The sequence below is a fragment of the Coturnix japonica genome, chromosome 7 (genome assembly GCF_054131305.1).
Source record: "Coturnix japonica strain WE chromosome 7, WE-NBRP24, whole genome shotgun sequence".
Taxonomy (NCBI): domain Eukaryota; kingdom Metazoa; phylum Chordata; class Aves; order Galliformes; family Phasianidae; genus Coturnix; species Coturnix japonica.
The window spans coordinates 5098968-5119710 of record NC_140669.1 but is presented as its reverse complement, the minus strand read 5'-3'; the positions used below and the strand labels follow the sequence as shown (position 1 = coordinate 5119710).

The following is a 20743-nucleotide window of genomic DNA, read 5'->3' as shown; positions in this document are numbered from 1 at the left end:
GCTTTGGAAATTTCCATTTTAATAAAAGCAACCTTGGAGGAGCATGAGCAATAACCTGTCTGCTCTTTGGCACTGACAGTTCAGTTGTCCTGTAAAATGAGATTTTGCTACCTTAGTGCAGCAGTCGCGTTATCAACTCCAGCCTACATCGGCGTGCTTTATTAGAAGACAGCAGAAATAATTCTTTGGACATTAAGCAACATTCTCACTCCCGCTGTTATCGGTGCAGCTGAGCATGATTAAATCAGATCCAGAGGGGAGCCCAACAAATGTGTGCATCTCCAGGCGTGGATATTTGGTCCATCTGCAGCTGCTCTGAGGTGTGGAGGAAGGGGAGAAGTGGATGGAGGCGGTGTGCTGCAGGGCCCTGTGATGTTGGGTGCTGGCTCCTTTGCTGCAGTTGCTCTGGAGGTGCTGCCCTGCATGGACAGAGGGACAGGAAAACAGCACAGTTCTCAGTAATGACTCAATCAGCATTTGCAACTGATAACGAGATTTTTTTTTTTATCTTGACAAACTGTTGGCTAAATGTCTTTTTCCTTTGACTGCATCTCTGAAAGCGGGGTTATTAATATTACCAGTATTATTTGGTATGTTCTTTACAACATGAATAGTTCGTTCCTCTGTGAACTGTTCATTTTTTTTCCCTGCAAGTTCAGAAGGAAACCTTCTTTGTATAACTTTAAACATGAAGGAATAGTGAATAATCTGAGGCGTATTTTATTAATGCTATGAACACCAAATTGCAGCATGATGACAGACATGGGTCCACTGCCCTCGTGCTCCCTGGGTTAAAACCACTGTTAGTAAGGCTGTGGAGGGTGCATGCAATATGGAAAAAGCCTTTGAAAATAAGGGATAAGCAAAATCTGAGCTGCTTGCAAGAAAGCCGCATATAAGAAAAGTGATCTATTACAATAGGTTTTTATAGGCAAACTGTAAATAAAACTGTACATTATCATGTGCTGCATACTGAGATGGCCATTTATGATTTGTAGGGACCTTGGTCACTCAGACCCCAATTATGGTGTTGCTAGATCTCTAAGCCTGTGCCAGGTACACTGTGTGAAGCAGCAAGCGCCTGCAGCCTTGGCTGGATCCCAGAGATCATAGAATGACAGAATGATTTGGGTTGGAAGGGATCTTAAAGATCATCCACTTCAACCCCCTGCTGAGGTCAGGGTTGTCCCCCAGCAGCTCAGGCTGCCCATGGCCTATCCAGCCTGGCCTTGGGCACCTCCTGGGATGGTGCAGAACACTGCCCTGGGCAGCAGTACCAGGGCCTCACCACCCTCTGAATACAGAATTTCTTCGGAGAGTCATAGAGTGGCTTGAAAGGACCATAATGCTCATCTAGTTTCAACCCTCTCTGTTATGTGCAGGGTCACCAACCACCAGACCAGGCTGCCCAGAGCCCCATCCAGCTGCCTTCTTAACATCTGACCTGAATCTTCCTTACAGAATCACAGAATGGCTCAGAGATATCTCAGAGAGCCTGCACATGTAGTCATAGAAGTGGAATTACAGCTGTGGTGTTGGAACCGGTCAGAGGTACCTGACGTGACATCATTTTCCCTTTCTACCCCTTTTTCTATGACCTTTCCAGCTGAGCTGTGCACAGCGGTAACTTGAGACAGCACATGCGTGAACTGCAGCCAAACTCCTCTGCTTACCCCATGCAGTGTTTGCAGCCCAGAATCACATCCCTGGACCTCCTCCCAGCAGCAACGTCGCATCCTGGGGTGGGACCGGAGGCACAGAGTGGTCAGCAGTGCAGTACAGCATAGTGACGTTGCACTGCACTGAGGGAGCTGCTGCTCACTGGGTCCCATCACGTAAGTACCAGGCATGGGCACTGGCTGCATGGGCATCCTCCAGCAGCACCATCCCCCACTAACAAGCTCCAAACTTCCTGCAAAGGAAGCAGACCCAAATGAACATCCAAAGTTTTCTAGCAGTCTGACCCTGAATCCCAGTCCTTTCCTCTCTCTGACTCTCTGTCTCTTTCTAAGCTCACTTTTGAAGCTCTCTAGCTGCGGTTCAAACTGCAAAACATGAAATAGATGGGGCAAATTTCGGCAGCCAAAAACATAATGAAATAAATGAGATAAATTCCTTGAGCTGCACATAACATGAAAATGAATCTCAGCTGTTTGTTAGAGGCTGCAGAGCCAGGGGTGGGCAAATTGAATCACAGGAAGCAGAGAGAGCTGGACAAGAAATGTTGATTATCTCAATCTCCTCTCATTAACAGCAAAATATTTTCTCAAGATTGAAGGTCGTAAAATATTTTAGCAGCACGTAGTGAAGCTTTTTTGTGAGCTGAAAGCAAAAAGCAAGGAGGTGAGCTGAGAGACAGCCAGGTAAGTGAGGATGCTGCTCCCTGCTTCTCACACAGGACAGGCTGGTAGCTCTGTGCTCGGGGTCCTATCGCATTCCTGTGCTGTGCCAACCAGCACTTGGCACTGAGCTGAGTTCTCATGTTCTTCCATCATCTTTTTCATCTGGTTTTCTGCCCTAGAAAGTATCCTTGCTGTGTGAGAGGGAATGAGGTACAAGGGGGGAGTCTGCTGTGGTGGCTGTCCTTAGGAGGAGTTGTTCTGGCTAAGCAAGCAGCACAGTACAGCCTGTGCATGGGCTCTGGCAGCAGCATGTGGTTCCTCGAAGAAGAGGAGTAGTGGGAATGCCTCCTGTGTGAGCCTCTGGGACATGCAGGGCTGCAGCTCTTGTGATGCAAAAAGAGCACATGTTGTGAGCTGGACGGTATTTTTGGCACCAGCAGAAAAGACAGCCAGTAAAGCCTGGCAGCTGTTGTTATCATTGAAAAGGAACAGAAGTCCAATGAGAGCAATCAAAATAACCAGTGAGGCTCAGAAAGGGGAAGCAAGGAGCGATGGCAGTCACAGGAAGGCTCCTGTGCATGGTGCCTGTAGGGAGGAGTAGGGCTCCTCTTTCTCCTGTTGAGGACAAGATGTGATAGGCACAAACTATGGTCTCAGTTCTTCCTGCAGTATCCAGGAACCATGCTGCCTGCTCTGGCTTCAGGGCTCTTGACATGCATCCCATCAACCTGTGTGGCTTTCAGGAAAGCTCTACTTTGCCTGTAGGAATTGCACCTTTATAGTCACAGGGATTAAAAAATACAGAGTGCATTTTTACAGGGTTTATTTTTTGTTGTTTTTTTCAACCCCGATGCCAGCGTCCCCTTTAAGAACATCCAAAGTTTCAAAAAGAAGCAATAAAGACATCCACTAACATCTCTGGAGACATGTGCTGCACTCTGCTAACCCAGCCCAGCCCTTCTGAGCCCTCTGTGCCTCCAAAGCATGAGGGAGCTTCTCTCTATTTAACAAGCATCTGAACCCCTTCCAGTGGGTTGTCACAGTGTCCTGTGTCAGCGAAGCCAAAAAAAGCTGGTGTGGAGATTAATGACATATTTCCATTTGCTGCTCTGATCTACGCCTCCTATTGCAACATTCCGCAATGTTCTTTAAAAGAACACAGCACACAGACAGGAGCAGTCTTTCATTTGGCAATCACCATGCAGCCATATGATAAACCCTCACATCTAGCACCTCTCCATTGCTTGTTTTCCTTTCTCCTAGTGTAAGAAGCTGGAACAGTTTTTGGCTCAAAGCTTGTTCAGCACCCATCTGAGACATAACCTTCTTGAAAAGCTTTTGGGGTTAATGGTTAACATGAGCACAGTGGTAAGAGAAATGTATGTGGCTGAGAGACCAGGAGAAAGCTTTTTGGCTATTGCTTCTTTTGGGCATTCAAGCTGACTTATGGGAGTCCTGTCAGAGGAGACGACCACCATGCAGCCAATGTGCATACCTAGCAGCTCACCGTGCAATAATCACATGATCAACTGCCAATTACCCAACTGACATGCATGTACTATGGGTGTGCTGTTGCCCTGATAAACAAAACGTAAGTATCCCTGACGAACCAAGCAGAATTGCACCTGACAACCAACTGCTCACTCTGGCAACCAAAAAGATGCTAGGGAGAGAATAAAAACCCATGTTTCAAGGAAGAAGGAGTACTCCCTCTGCCAAACTGCTGAGCAAGTCAACAAAATATTGCTAACCAACTTGCTGCCTTCATACAGACCAACAAGACATTGCTGCATCCCTACTGGAGACTATCCTTGCTTGGGAAACTGGTAGGATTTCTCTCTTTACTATTGCTAGCTTCCCCATCTTCCCCACATTTCTTAATTGCTTAGAATTTGTCATAAATCAATTGGATAGCAATTGTCCTCATTTGTTGCCTAAATCTTTCTCTGGGGATATGTCAAACCATCCCCAGTAATTGAATCGAGACACCAGATATGGGAGTGGAGCAGATTTCCCCCTCTGCTTTGTGCAGTTCCTGGATCCATCATGGCATCCCCCATGAGGAGCCTGCTGACAGACCTCAGCCGCTACGTCCGCTGCTTCCACGTCTTCCTGGCCAAGTCTACTGAGCACCAGACCATGAAGCAGTTTGTGGAGCAGCAGCTGCCAGGCCTGCTGGCAAGGTAATGGAGGGATGGTGAGCTGACAGGGCATGGTGCTTTGTGTAGTAGATGTAACTCTCTCTGGTGTCAGCTCCCCTAACATCTGTAATTGTTTTGCAGTACTGGAAGTGGGAAGTCTGCAATCAATATTCTAAGTGTCGGTGGTGGAGCAGGTATGCTATCAGCTTTGCTACTGATATGCTTTTACCATTTTATACCAATTGCAGTAAAGGCTTTTTCACAAAAAGTCATCTGGAAGAGGTGGATGAACTCTCATTCTGCCACATTACTTTTTGAGGGCAGAGAGGTTTAAACTGCCCCACTTGCTTTCCATGCAGAAAACCCTAACTCAGGAGCATGAGTTAGGTTCCTCAGAATATACATATTTTTTCTTTTCAGTTACCTTCTCCTGTATCTCTCATGGTCTACTGACCATGGCCACTGCACAAACCCCTTCTGCAGCTCCTGACCCCTAAACACCAGGGCCAAACACGAGCCCACATGACCATCATGTGTTCCTCTTGTTTTCCATCAGTTAATAGCACATCTGGGGACACCTCCAGCCTTACCTGCATGTGCTTATCGTAGAATGGCTTAGGTTGGAGGGGACCTTAAAGGTCTGATGGACAGGATTGAAAATACCAGATCCCATCTAACCTGGATTTGAATGCCTCCAGGGCTGAGACACCCACACAGCTCTGGGCAGCAGTGCCAGGGCCTTGCCACCCTCCGAGTAAAAAATTTCTTTCTGAAATCCAACCCAAATCTCCCCTCTTTCAGCTTAAAGCCATCTGTCCTTGTTATACTTGTCCCCATCTGCCCTAACTGGTACCTTGCAGCCATGTGGGGGACATGGTGCTCCTGTTCAGTTTGATTTCAGTCTTCTGCAGGTCTAGGTTTCTGCTCACCAAGCTTAATTGGGATCTGTAATATCAGAAGGAAAAAGGCTGAGGTTAACTAGATGGAAAAACAATACCAACAGCTTACAGTGGCTTCTTTTCATTGTTCTTGCTTAAGTTCCTTCTTAATTAAAGTTTATTTTTCCTAGTTCTCCTCAGCCCATTAAGACATCAAACTATATGAGCAGTTTGTTTATTTTAAATGCTTTAGTCATACTACCTCCAAGGATTAATCTCAGTTTTGTTGATCTCTCCTAATATGTAAATATAATTGTATGTAAATGGTGGGTGTTGAGTAGCAAATAGATAGTGTGGTAGAGCAGGAACATTTCTCTCCAATCAAAGGAAGCCACTCGTCTGCCAATAAAATGCTGTTTACAACAGGAACTCTTTACTCAATTAGAAAGGTGCTTAATTACTTAATCAGGGGCACTGCAGTTTAGCAAGAAAGGTGTTCAGTCAATAATGTGTCAGTGTTCATTTTGCAGCATAAAGGCTGACCCAAAGCTTGTCCCTGCTGCAGGTCCTTGAGGGGCCAGGCGGGAGCAAACTCCAGAGGACCAATCCCCAACCTAATGCCAGCATCTGTGGCCTCATCCCCTGCACTTCAGAGGGAGGCAGCATTGAAGGAAAAGGGTTTTTTTCCTCATTTTTTCACGTTCTGTGAACTTTCTCCACAGTGAGAAAAAAACAAACCATTTAATGTAGCATCATATCCCATTACCCTTGCCCATCTAATGCATCTGCCTTTGCCTACAGCCTCTGCCTTATTAAGTTCACACTCCAGCGCGCAGCACTCTGTACCTTTAAAAACCATAAAAGTCATCAATGCTGCTATAAAGTAGCAACTGTGCTATAAACTATCCCGTTACGTAAAATGTTTAATTAGAAACTTAATGGCGAACATAGTGGTAGCCTTTAAAAGGTAATTGTGTTGGAGAGTTTAAATAATTCGGATAGCCTAATTGCCAAATTGTTGATAATGCAAGCTGCTGCAAATTTGACTGTAAAATGCCTCAGGACACTTGTTTGCATATAAAAGAGCTAACTGAAGTCAATTAAGGCTGTGGATTAAGTTATGAATCAAACTGGTGCTTTTTTGGTTAAAAATAATACAGGGGTGGTTTGGCCACAGTAGAGTGGAAGGGGATGTATTAACCTACTCACATATGGTAGCAAGAAATTAATCCCTTTTTATTCTGATCTTCACTGCCTTTTCCTATTTTATAGGAAGTTGGCAAATCAACCAAAGCAAACAAACAATTGCAGTAGTTACTTGCAAATTCTGTTTTTCCAGAGTTTACCATGGCTGCCTGCAGATGACTGACTTAGCTCTGATTTGCCAATGAAATACGGGGTGTGCAGTGATAGCAAAGCCACAGCTATTTATGCTACTTCCGAAATTCAACTTCCCTCAAAGAACATGCCTGCCAAGATGTCAAGTAAACGTTGGTGTTATTAATTGCTCCATGAAAGTCTCACAAGTCTGAAAATGTTGTAATCTTCCTTAGGTTTTTCTGTTAAATTCTTGAGGCCTAAATGAGATGTGAGACCCTTGGGTTGGAGTGTCTTGTTCTGATGTGTGGCCTGGGGCCAGGAGCAGGCAGAGAGCTCTTAGTGCTTAACTGGACACTCCAGGTGGAGGTCCGTGTGGTGGGCTGAGCTCCTGTGTACACATTACATTCTGCTTCTTCTGTTTATTCATTTCATTTATTTATTCTTCTATTGTCTTTTTCACCTGCATACATTCTAGCAGAATAAGCAGCAGTGCGCCCTATGAAATCCATTCAAACCAGCCACACATCACCCCTCAGTCAGGAGCATCATCTCCCTGAGCTTCCTATATGCTGAACAGGGAGAAGTGGCCAAGAGCAATGGCTAGAGCAAAGTCTTCAGTGGCAATCTGCTGAGAATTCAAAGCACCTACATATACCTATGTCATACATTTTCTGTACCTAAATGCAATGCATCAGACTTAAAATAGGGCATTGGATGCTGCTTGAGACAATATCTACCTGAGCTTTGCTTTCATTTCTTGTGTGATGTTGCCTCTTTCCCTAGGTGAGATTGATCTGCAGATCATCTCAGCTGTGCAAGCCAGTTATCCAGGTGTTGCCATCAACAACGAGGTGATAGAGCCAAGTGCTGATCAAATCCTCAAGTACAAAGGTATTTTGTCATTAAATAAATTAAAACTATATTGAATATTCTAAATTCATTAAAAGGAGTTGAACTCTGGATGATCCCAAGTTCAAAGGCCCTTAAAAGTTAAGTTTGAAGTGAAGAATAGGCAACAGAGCATTTGCTGTGTTTATCAGACAGACTGGGCACTAACACATAGCTCTGCTGTCCTGTCTGGGCAGTGGCCCATAGGCTGTATGAGGCTGAGTTTGAGCTGCATCTTCCTGGGTTCACCTTCGACCACTGATTAAATGGCAATCCTGTTCCATTTCGGTGAGTTTCTTTCCTGCAGAAAGTTTAAAAAAATATAAGTTGCCGTCCTTATTTTAAGTTTTATGCTAAACTAGAAATGAAATATTCATCTGAATTTCTTTATTTAAACTTTCTTATTTGGTAATTAATCATGTCCCCAGTAGGTATCATTAATTATGTTTCTGAGCTCTTTTTTTCCACGGAGAATTGGAAACGTTATCTGTGCCTCTGAGGATTCCGTAGTTCTGCTTTTTGCCTAACCAGCTTCTTTCTTCTTGTAAAGGAGAAGCCAAGCTCACGAGAGGAACTTTCTTCTTGGGACTTGCAGTGGTGACAAACAGAACTTCCTCTTAGGAATTGTCATTAGACAACTTCTCACTGTCTTGTGGCCAAGCAGTGGCTTTCCTTCATTCCTGGTCTGTGTGGGGATTAAGCCCATTGGTGACCATGGCCTGTGCTTTGGTTACAATGCCTGAGCAACATGTTGTGACTGTGGCCATCCCAGTACAGAGTCAAAGGCATGTGGATGGCTTCTGCCAAGGCAGCAAACTGGGTTAAAATGAGGATTAAATTTAAGGAATTTCCCAATGTGTTTAGGGTGATTTGTATTGGGTTCAGATGAATATTTGGGCAAAAGCTTCCCATAATCAGAATGAGTTTGTTCTTTCTGAAATTTTGCCTTGAAAACCTTCCTAGGCGCATAATTCACTCTCCTTCCCAATGTCTCCTTGCAGACCACGTAGCAATTGAACTGGAGCAGATTGCACCAGATTATGTGTGGTGGTGATATGAACTGCTGCTGAAAGAAGCCCAAGTTTAAAACAGCAAATTACATCTGAGCTGCAAGTGCTATGGCCAGTGACTGATAAATGGAAGCAAGCAGAGCTGCTGCAGCAGCATCCGAAAGGGATGCTCCATTTCTGGCCATAAAAGAGGGGAGATAAGAACTGATGGAGCATTTCTCATCTGTCTGACTGGGATTTATCCTAATCACAGCCCAAAGGAGGAACATTGTGATTAGCAGTGTAAAGGCACTGGTGTTAGCAAATCATGTTTTGAACATGTGTTCTGTAGCTAAGGCTCAGTCTGCCTTTGGGCCATTTAAGTTTTAAATTTATGTTAACTCCAGCGAAGCACAGGAATTGCATCAGAGCTAGTTTTTTTCCTGGAGCAGTTCTAAGCCCTAAGCAGGAGAGCAGCAAGATGAGCTCCATATGCCAGCAGATGGACATTTGTATTCCAGCGACTCCTAAAATACAAAATCATCCTGCAGTTTGCTCCTATAAAAGCAACAAAATGCCGTGGGGAGCCAAGCCCATTAGTATAACTTATGCTTTGAATCCAATCCTCCATCCTCAAGTTTCTGTATTTATTCAGTCAGATCTGGGAAACCCTTTGGCACAGTTTAGCTTCTGCTCCTCCACGTGGATGCTGCATGACACCTCAGTGAAGGGGCCTTGTTGGTGTTTGTCCCAACCAACATCTTTTAATGCAGATTGAACAAGCCACAGGAAAGAGTTCCTTTTATTTCCTATCTATCAGATAAAGACTATGGGAGATCAAATGAAGGTGCAAAGGGGAAACATCAGACACTCTTAAGACTTCTTACAAAGATCCAGACAGCTCCCTTCTCACACATAGGTTAAATTGTGTTAAATTGGTAACAAAGCCCTCTGCCTAAACATGACTTCTGGATGTATTAAGGCCTTGAATAGAGATGAATCCCTTATTTGCAATTGCATTTACTCTGTCCTGTCTTCTCCTGTATTTCAGAACGTGTGGCTGCAGCCTCAAACCTCAACAATGTAAAGTTTACCTGGCATGAGGAGACAGCTAATGAATATGAAAGTCGAATGAAGTCAGAAAAGAAGTCTCAAAAATGGGACTTCATTCACATGATTCAGGTAAAAGTTAATAGTGTAAAAGTTGTCAAAGATTTGGCTGTTAAAAGCAAGCACGAGGTATGTGAACTCATTATCCACTCTGAGGGAAGAAAGGTGAGTTTACTTCCCTGTAATTTAATGTACTTAAGCAGAAGTAAACTGCAAAAGTGAAAGATGAGTTACAGCAAAGCAGCTTTGAGCACAGTGTTCCTATTAGCCAGGCTGAGGGCAGCAGTCAACTGAAAACACATTTTAACTAGTATTTTCAAAGTCCCTTATCCTCCCTGTGAAATTGACTTTGTTTCCAAGTATATTGAAGCCATTGCAAGCTGTCCTGATAGCTAAGGAAGACAAACCTTTTAATCCCAGATTTATGAACAAACATGAGCTTGGGAAAATGAAGGCAGGCCAGGGTTGCTCCTGTTGGTTCCTTTTACCTTGTGGTACCAGTTATAGTGTTCTCCGGGACCTTACCATATCTCTGTAAGCATTTCTGCTGTTCCCAGATGCTGTACTACGTGAAAGACATCCCTGCAATTATCCGATTCTTCCACAGCCTCCTGGATGCACAGGCAAAGCTCCTCATCATCCTGGTGTCAGGTGAGAGCCACTCCATGACATGTTCAGTAGGGCAGGAGCCACAGGACCTCTGAGATTCCCAGAAAGTAATGTGTATTTTTGTTTGCAATATCCCTTATTGCCTATAGAGGGAAACTGGAATAAACAGTGCTCATTCAGCTGCATCTACAGAAATCCACATGTTGTCTATACCTGCACAGCTCTGTGCTGCAGATTGTAAAAGCTGAAGGTTTTGTGACCTAGTAAGCCCATTCTGTGGGTACAAAACACCTTTCTCTCACCTTTTCCCCTTCCCTGTACTGCAGCTCTGCCAGTGATGGAGCAAGAGCCACATCAGGCTCCGCTGCAGCTGTTTTCTGCCAAAGGTTTTCAATGCCAAAGGCGCTGTCTTGCTCTTGGAGATGTGTAGCATTAAGAAAACAGCTAGGGCAGGGCTCGGCTGTACTGTACAGCAGCTGTTGGAGCACATGTGGCTCATTTTCTTCTCAAACTACGTGTCTCCTTAATGTAGTTCATTTGGGTGGAAAGCAGTGGTTTTTGGTTTTGGTTTTTTGGTGGGGTTTTTTTGTTGTTTTTTTTTTCCCTCAGAGGTTTAAATGGTTTTATTGAATTTGGCCATATCTGCAATCTGAAATGTATTTGATGGAGTTCTGTTTTTTGTCCTTGCTTTCGTGAAGTTTCTGCAGAGAAACGGCACCTCTCTGACTTGTTTTTCTCCAAAGTGATTTTGCTTTAGAGTGTTTTCAAGCACTTCGCTGCAAGAAATCTGAATCTTAAATGATCTGAGTTACTGTTATTGTTCTTTGAGTAACAATAATAGATTATAATATCAGTTTATTACTAATTAGGTGCCTGTAGTTATAGTGCCTATCATTGAAACTCTTTTTCAGTTGCTTAACGTGTTCCTTTTGATGTTCATGAAATGTGAATACAGGGAGGAACGTGTGTCTATTCAAAATCAATGTCACTATAAATTCGAATTTATGGAATTTCTTGGGGATCTTCCCTGGGCCAGGTGGTTCCTTGTTGTATCATCTCTCCCATTTCTCCTCCTCACACCTTCAACACATGATGCCCAATGGTTGCATGAGTAATTTCAGCTCTTTTGTGTTCAGACAGAGGAAGTTACAAACACAATTGCAAGGTAAGGGCTGATTCCTCTGCAGGTGCATTTAGTGAATAGGGTCCCTTTGAGAATCAGAATTAGTCTCAGTGAAGTGGGACATGGCAGCTGTCTGGGGAAATGTGTAGACTATAGCAAGAGGTCAGAAAGTGGAGTGGAAAATGCTGGGGGAAAGGAAAACCTTGAAGAGAATAAGTGTGCAGAGAAAAGAAGGAAGAGCAAAATGAGCCGAAGCAAAAAGAGCTAATGAAAGATAAGCAGAACAAAGCTCATTTCCAGTAAATAAATAAATAAATGAAATGAAGGCAGTGCCATTTCCAACACAAACACATTAGGATGTGTTAATTAAAAAACATTCTGGGAATAGGATTGATAGCAGAGGGCTCGGTCACTCGGTGGAGGTTGCAATGCCGCCTGATCCATCCCTGCTGGGAGAGCAGGCGAGTTGCAAGAGCTGTGTGGTGTTATTTTTAACACATTTTAAAAATGTGTTTACATCGCCTTGAAAACAAAAGTAGTGCCATATGCTGAGCCTATTGAGAGCTATTATAATAATGCTTTGTTCAGGTAGTGTATAATTGCTCAGCTCGGAGATGGCACCGAGTCATACAACACTGACACCAGCAAATTTTCTGCTATTAGTGCTCTGCATTCAATTTCCACCAGGTGAAAGAAAATATCGTAGCCCTTCTAAACACCAAACTGTTTATTTGACTATAAATAACTGCTTGCAGATAAAGCATTTGCAAAAGTGCCAAGCAACTGGTTTTAGCAGTTAGGGAGATTTATAGTCATAACTCTCAAGACCTGCTCATTAGGCTTAAAGGTATTTTCATCCTGTCCAGTCAATTTGGGTGATCCTTTTATAAATGATTTATAGCAGAAATGCTGAATCACAGATCCTGAGTGAGGGAAAACAAAGATGTGAAGACATATTTGGGGAGTTTTCAGCTTACCCAATTGGTTTTCTTTGTAAAACATACCGTTAGAAGAGGGGAGTCTTTGTGTGGGCTCTTTTGGAGGTGACTGCAGGATCCTTTTCTTACCTGCCCCATCATCTTGGAATCACAGAAACATAGAATCATAGAATCATTCTGGCTGGAAAAGACCGTTAATGTTATCTAGCCCAACTGTCAACCCAACATCACCATCCCCACTAAACCATGTCCCCGGACTCTTTGTACAGCCTAAATAGTGCACAGCCTAAGCATCCTTCTGGCACCACTGGGAGGACTGCTTGGAATGAATGCTGCCTATGCCCCACAGCATGTGATCAGAGTGGGAGTGAAGGCTGAAGGAGAATGGTGCAGCTTCATTCCAGGCTCTGATTATTCCAATAATTTTCTCTACCACATGTCTAACTGCATGGTTAATGTGACCGGGGCTTTGCATCCCATGTGTTTAATGCAGCAAATAGTTTACTGGCAATAGGTGTTTTAATGAAGCACTCACGTAGATCAATCAACTAAGTAATTGGATAAAGAATGGGAGAGGATTTGGTCTTCCAAACAGGCAAAGAAATCTAGAGAATGCTTTAATTCAAGAAGATATCACTGAATAGCTAGTGCTTAAGACATGGACTACAAAAGGAGGTCCCTGAGAGATACAGGCCATTGAATGTTCAAATAGTGTTTTTCCTGAATGTTTTTTTGATGGTTTATCTCTTAGAAACCAGTGGCTGGGAAACGCTCTGGAGGAAGTATGGGTCTTCCTTTCCTACCGATGACCTCTGCACTTACGTGTCCTCTGCTCATATCAAAGGGATTCTGGATTCAGTCGGGCTGAAGTACAAGATCTATGAGCTCCCATCCCGCATGGACATAACTTGCTGCTTTACTGAAGGGGACAACGATGGGGAGCTGTTGCTGGATTTCTTGACAGAAACCTATGAGTTCTCAAAAAATGCTCCTCCTGAACTAAAGCAGCAGGTACTGGAAGAATTAAGAAAGCCTGGTTGCAGTGAAAACAGAAATGGGAAGGTGTTTTTTAGTAACAACATGAGTGTAATAATGGTTGAGCCTTGAATTAAGAAAAGCAAGTGGTCAGATAGAAAATATTAAGAGTTGAAGTAGGTAAATATATACATATATATATTCTTTACAAATGGTTCAATTTACTTCCACATCGTTTATTTTTTGGAGTCTGTTAAGAAATCATTGATAACATCTGCTGTTAGAAGTGATCTTTAAAACTCAAATTAATTCTGTACTAATCTATGAACGTGTAACTCAGCAGTAAATTGTGTTTTGTCATGTTGATATGGTATAATCAGATGTAACTTGGATCATCAGTTCAAACACTGCAGAAACCTGACCACTTCCTCTGGCTGATGGATAAGAAATAATCAAGAGCTATACGTGATTATGTCATATGCATTTAAAAACTTTCAGCAGACAAAGTACACACATTACAGCTTCTTGGTGCCACTTGCAAGACTGGAGGCTTGAAACAGCCAACTGCTTGGGTGGGTGCTGAATATCTCGAGAGTACCTTAAGCTTGTTGTGACTTCAAGATCTTGTGCCTCTAGTTACCAGGAAAGTGACCCAGACCTTCTGCATGTGTGACATTTGCCTGCTCCTGCCTCCACGTGCAGCTCTGTGTGATAACACTACTTTCCCCTTCCTGTATTTTCAGTTTATTCTTATAATATTGCAAAAGCAGAGTCCTTTCCCTGTGGTTCATATATATGGCAGCTATGCGTGCTGAGAGCCTGATTGTAAGGCTGGGCCATAAAAGCACTTTGGGTACAGGGTCCATACTGGTACTGAAAGACGAAAGCAACTGAAGGTAGTCATGGCATAGGATTATTAACAACCAACCTGGAGGAGTGGATTTCACTGGTGCAAAGTCTTGGTTAGGAATCAGCTGTTGCTGTCTCTGCTCCGGTAATCAATGCATTTGTTTTGCTGAATGCTTTCATGGTTTTAAGAAGGGCAGTGCTCTCTATGAGGTGCAGTGCAGAGTGGAATGAGATACAGCCGCTTGGATGACTTTAATAGTCTGAATGCTTGGTGTATCCAGGGGGATAGGTGTGATGCCTGCCACTGAAAGAGTTTGGTTGAGTGTGGGAACAGTGTACTTTAGCTAATGCTTCAGTGGCGTGAATTAATGTTTTATTTCTACGTATGCATTTCTGATACAATGTAGATTATCGAAGATTTGAGGTGATTTACAGGAGAATGCATCAGACATTAATACCCATTTCTGCTCATTTTAGGGTGAAGTATTTGAAACACACGCTTTGCCTAGTGATCAAATATTAATTCCAGTGTGTTTTAGAACATTTCCACAGAATTTCTCAGCTGTTGAACAGAATAATATCTATTGCCACTTTCACACAGTTTCCTGCATTAGGAGACCTCAGTACATCTATAAGCTGCTACAGTGATGTGCCAGAAAGGGATAGAAAGAAAATCTCTCATTAGGACAGATTCCTGCATGCATCTCTAATGGAAAACAAATTAAAGCTGCAGCTATTTCCATAGCTCTTTTGTGTCAACGACCTCTTCTAAGTGGTGCCCATGGAGGCAGTGACCTCTGTATATTGCCACACCGACCCTGGCAGAAGTGATGTGTCTTTTGGAGGCCCTCAGAGGCCATGACAAACAAAAAAGCCTAACAACAACAGCCAACAAGGGCTGCACGGCCCATTCTGTGATTTTGCAGAGTTTTGAAATAGCAGAAACAAGTCTTCTGGGGAGGGCTGTTCTGAAAATTCGGGAATGGTCCCACCTTGAGGTTGAGCAGGAAAAGAAGATAAACAACAGAGAAGGTTCTGAAGAGATGAGATATGACAAAAAAGAGAAATGGAAAGGAGATTCAGAAGATGAGAAATGGAGCGCTTGATGGGTGCATGCCATTAAACGGGGCCTTATTTCAAAGCAGATTTCACTGGGGAAATGGCACTGTCGCCCCAGGCTGGAGAGGAAAACTCCTTATCTCCACGCTATGGGATCCTCTGCCATGGTTTTGATTTCTGAGAACCTCAGTGAAAAAAGGGGGGTAAAATGCAGTGAAGTTAATTCTGCAGAGGTGGCTGCTTCTGCTGGGCTGAGGGAAGACTGTGTTACAAAAGAAACCTTAAGGGATGCATTGTTTTTAATTTTAAATTTGTAACAAGAAGCAAACGCTGCCAGTATTATTTAGTAGGAAATGAGCGTGGGGGGAAGACAATTTTATATTCATTTGAATATAAAATCTTATTTAAATCTCTCTTTTGTACATCTCTCAAATGCCTCCCTAATAGCCTGCAGTGCCACATCTTCATGTTAGCATCACCCTGAATTGCACAGGACAATGCTGCTGCTCCAGAGCAGGCTTGAGCAGTCCAACCCCAGTGCAGACTGGGATTTGTATGGCAGTTTTGATCTTACCTGCATGCTTTCCACGTGGATTAGCTGCTTTCCTCTCAGAAAGCCCACCTTATCTCAGCCAGCAGCCTTCTCTTCTAAAGGCATTTTTCCAGACCTCACTCTTTGCAAACCCATGGGGGCCAATGGGCCAGATATGCCTTGCTCCCACTCCTATAAGCTACATTTATACCTATAGGGTGTATTTATATGCTTTTTGCACAGGCTTGCTAAGAGCAATGGCCTTACGCTGTCATAAAACAGACTGAAACACAAAAGGCTTCAGGCAGCTTGTGTTAAAGACACATCAGTCAGGATCCCAGTCTTCTCAGGTGCATCACTCCCACATCACATACATCTGTTTGAGCAGCTTCAGGACTGTGCCTTTAAATCATACCTAGGAAAATATTCTCGCTGCTCTGTTAATTACAACAGCAAATTGAACAAATGCACTTACAGCTGAGTTGCTGTCGCCATTTCTACATCAGTGTAATTCATGCTTGTAGCCCATGATAGGATTTTTAATGTCATTACACAGTAGGGCAAAGTCTTCATTTTTAATAAAAATACAAATGCTAAAATGAAATGGATTAATATCTAATTTTACATCTTCATTTACATGATGTGCAAAATTATCCTAAATATTTGTTATGGATGGAGTGGCTTTCCACCAATTTAAGCTTTTTTTCGAACTGGAGAATGTTAACATAAATTGTAGCATAAATCATTGCCTTGTAGAGTACCAGAAGGCGCATATAAAAACCCATATCTTTACTGCACATATTTCCCATTAACCATAATCTATTAGTAATTGAAGTTCATTACAAATTCTTGTAGACTTTATTGCTATCATGCTGCATGACATAGTGAACCTGGCTTGCATAACAAGAAGTCCTTGCTGGGAAATATCCTATTAACAATGACAGTGCATTTGTCATTGCGATAATAAATCCAAAGGCTGCCTGTAGATTATAAATTATTGCGGCGCCATTTCCACTGTTGTAGTTTAAAAGTTTTGTCAGCACTTCCATTTTAAAGCCCTGCTTTTCAGGGAGTTATATCTTGACCATAAAAATCTGCAGTGAGATGAAACTCAGCTTACAAGTTCTCAGCCTGAAAGCACATTTCTTCTCCCAGCACCATTCCTATTCCATCCATATGAAAGACTGAGAAGCAAATTCCGAGGTTGTGGAAGATGTTTTTCTCTCTATTTATTTAGCTCCTAAATGGAAGAAAAAACAGACCATTTGACAAGTAATTTGTCCATCATCTTAGAATTTAAAAATATAACATGGCAAAAAAGGTGGGAGCTCACTGAGTTTCACAGCTGAAAAGCCTCAGACTTCATCTCCAGGACTTTGGGTAGGCACTGGGCAAGTCCTGCTTCTTTTCAAAGGAGAAACTGAAGAGGAATGATGTTACCTGCCTCGCAAAGGTGTTTTGAGGATTAATTACAAGAGTTGAAAACCTGGCATCCACTCAAGTCATCCTTCATCATGGCTATGCAATTCTTTGAGCTCTATATACGTTTTAAGTGTTATTAAAAGAAAATTACCATAGAGTTGAACTTTAAGTGTTAATTATGACTCGAGATATAAATGACATCAGGTCAAACCTTTCCCAATTTAACTCCGTAATTGACTTCAGCTCGTTACACCAAGGGAGATCTGGCTAACTGAATGCATCTGTCTATTATATTTCTCTGCTGCCTATAGCAATGTGTCTAATTAGCTGGATGCAAGCATTATGCTTCAATGACTTCTAAATACAGTAGGGTGAAGCCTTCACCTCCCTAAAATGACCTGGAAAACTTTCCTCCCACCAGCAAGGCAAGGTTTTCTTATTATCCTTCAATATATGTTCTGTCTTCAAGTACTGCTTGTGTTTTCATGGGGCTGAAAACTGATTTTGCTGTGAATATGGCGAACATCTTTTCATGTCAATAGTATCTTCTGTGTCAAAATATCCCAGATTGTTTTAAAGCTCGATATGCAAACTGCTGAGGTGCAGCAGTCTGCTGGATGAGATTCAGCAGCTGTTGACTGGATTTCAGCACTGTTTCACGGAAATTTGTGGTGGCTTTCCCCAGTGGAAACAAATACACCGAGAAGCAGAAAGCAAACATTGAAGCTGGCACTGCATTGGGTGTGGGTATTAGCATGTCTTCTCTGGCCAACATTACTGTCAGATTGATGCTTTCCTCATTCTTGGAAGAGGGGGGATGTGGATCTGGGGTCCAAGGGTGGCTCAAGATGAGGCCTAGTGCCCATCACTGACTCAGCACATTCCACAGCATGGACTAGAGATTAGAATGAATACTTGGGACCAGCTCTGGTGGTGCAGTCCTACCTGTGTCCTAGTGCTTCATTGCACTACTCATGACAAGTGGCTCTCCTACATCACATGAAGTCAGCCTTTATTGCCTTGCACCCCCTGAGACCTACTGTTCAAGTCTTCAGAGTTTTCTTGCACCTCAAAAGCACTTCACCAATGGTTTCTGCTACCCACCAGAGTCTATATAACAGGCGGAGCTGGATGTAAGGGTATCTTCCCTCTTTTTCTTTCATTCCTCTTTTCACTCCCAGGTGCATAAGGATGAGATGCACAAATCTGTGGGCCCAGGGTGGTCCTGGTGTGATTCAGAATGGTGATGTTATTCAAGAACAGTGAACTGCTCTAAATAGGCACTGGAAAAATAAGCATGACATGTTATAGATTTCTTAATCAGTTTTATTCTGCATGTTTTGCATGTTTGGGTCAGAAAAGACCCAACACCCAAAATCAAACCAAGCCAAACCCAAAGCCCCCACAAACAATAAACAAAAACAGCCTCACAACCAATAAACAAACAGCCAAATTAATGACTCTTCGATCACCCTAAACCTAAACCGTATCATCCTTTGATGCTGTCATTCCCAATCTGAGATCCCTAAATATCACAGTAGTACTTTCCAACTCAAATAAAATACAGGGTCCCAGTATCTTCATGCTACAAATTGTAATTGATATTTTATAGCAGAGTGATTTTGCAGAGGTGGCAATGAGAAATTTCTTCTGACGAGGATAAACAGAATATTTGCCATCATATGTAATTTCTTTGTTTTCTTAAAGAAAACATTTCTGGAGGCTATTTTAAGGATCAGGTATGTTACTGTGGATCCTGGCGGAGATGAATTAGTGGCTGGACTACAGGTGATCTTGCCAGCAATGAATAGCAATGCAATTTATCATACCCTCCCATAATTTATCTTGTGACTATATATTAGATTAGATAAAGACAGAAAGACACGAGAATTGAATTGAGTGGACTAACACTGAAAGCTTACACCTGCTTTTATTGAGGCTGACAGGGAGATTTCTGTTGCACATACTGCAATCAGTATTTGGCCTCACATTTTTAATTTGCTTTGAAGTCTGATCTTGTCCAGCAACTAAAAAAAGGCAAAAGCGACATTAAAGAGTTTGTTAATCATCTCTGCTAGTTCATAGCCAATACAAATTTGTTCCACCGTGTACTTCATACTCAATAATTTAAAAGTGGTAGATAAAAAAGAAATTGTTGAAGCTTAAAAATAACTGCAATAAGCAGCTGCGAAACAGCCACAAACACTCATTTCAGGCTACACCATTTTCAAGGTAACAAAACAATGGTTTATTTTTTTCCCTTCCAACAAAATCCATGCTTCAAAATCCACTTTTCATACCTAATCAGTCTGTCTGTAAGACAAACTGTCTGCAGCCCAGAGTGTTTACCTACACACAGCGAAAGATGTGCTACGCTGCCTGCAAATTCTGTAACACCACAGCTATAGTCTTTGGGCTCGTTGCAAACCAGTGATGGATATCTGTTCCTCTGCATTGCTTCCCTATCATATCTCTTTGCCCCGCTGCTATAATCGATCACAGATTTTTCCATCAGGCTTTGTGTCAGGCTGGGATAGTGAACATGACTTGCTTAGAACAAACTGCTTCAAAACGTACCAAGCTGAGCTCAGGAGTCAAACTGCTCTGAAAATGATTGTTCTGGGCACGTCTGTGAATCCCATGCAGTATCAGGAAGTCATTAATGTGCTTTGATGTTAAGGGTTTGGGATTGCTATTCTCTAACTAGGAAGCCTGCCGCAGCCATCTCTGCACAGTGAAGCTGGGTTTTAAATAATGAGCATTGCCTGGCTCTTCATTTTCCTGGTTTGGGAGGAAATTACTGCTCAGGAGTCAGTGGATGGGTCTGGATGAATTTGCACACAAATTCAGGGATTCAAGTTAGAAAGTCACACTCGAGCTTTTGTGTTAGGCACTTTCTGCTTGCTATCAGGAACAAAAAGAAATGAAAGCAGAACAGCCATTTCTGCTCTGCATAGAAATATATTCTAAAGATTCAAGTGCCTGGTCTTCATAGGAGAACTAAGCTATCAGTTCCTGACTTTAAAAACACTTTGGGGATTACTGTTCGTTTTTCTAATGCCTGGCACAATTGAGTCCTCATCTTGGTTGGTGGTATTCAGATGCACTTGTAGTAAAAATAGCAAATGATTTTATTTACTTATGTTTATGTGAAGGACAGAGCATTACTTATGAAAGAGAAATGTAAGGACTTGATCCAGATTTGACTAGATAAATTTGGGATTTGTTGTCTTGCAGGTAAAACTCTCAAGCTGGGCAGCTGATATAAACCCTTGGGGAGCTGGCCCACATGACAGAGAAGAGTAATGCAAATTACCCAGGAAAACCTAATTCTGGCATGATTTATAGAGAGGGTACAACCTCCCTGTAGCCAGGAAAGGGACACAGATGCTGTGGTTTCCTGTTCAAATGGCTTATGGACATGTAGGGTCATTCATCACGCATTGCTGTAGATCCCAGGCCAACATATATAAAAGGCTCCCTTGCAGCAAACACAGCTTTCTCATCTCCCATCTGCCTGCATCAGCCCTGCTAATTACCTCCCTTCTCATTACCGTGTTGGCTACAG

General features: G+C 42.7%; 1 protein-coding gene across 9 annotated transcripts; it reads left to right on the top strand.

The window, feature by feature from the left end:
- The first annotated feature begins 1783 nt into the window (after window positions 1-1783).
- Window positions 1784-13679, top strand: LOC107316986 (histamine N-methyltransferase-like). 9 transcript variants are annotated; one of them, XM_085552984.1, is made up of 9 exons: window positions 1784-1835; window positions 2255-2363; window positions 4115-4168; window positions 4375-4525; window positions 4625-4677; window positions 7465-7572; window positions 9610-9740; window positions 10226-10319; window positions 13090-13679. In XM_085552984.1, exons 4-9 carry the CDS (start codon window positions 4389-4391, stop codon window positions 13443-13445), a joined length of 879 nt encoding a protein of 292 aa, XP_085409110.1. In that variant the 5' UTR covers window positions 1784-1835; window positions 2255-2363; window positions 4115-4168; window positions 4375-4388; the 3' UTR covers window positions 13446-13679. The 9 variants fall into 9 exon arrangements, with proteins under 9 accessions (XP_085409110.1, XP_085409109.1, XP_085409111.1 ...); XM_085552983.1 differs by having other exon boundaries at window positions 3606-4168; XM_085552985.1 differs by having other exon boundaries at window positions 3606-4168; window positions 4315-4525.
- The last annotated feature ends 7064 nt before the right edge of the window (window positions 13680-20743 follow it).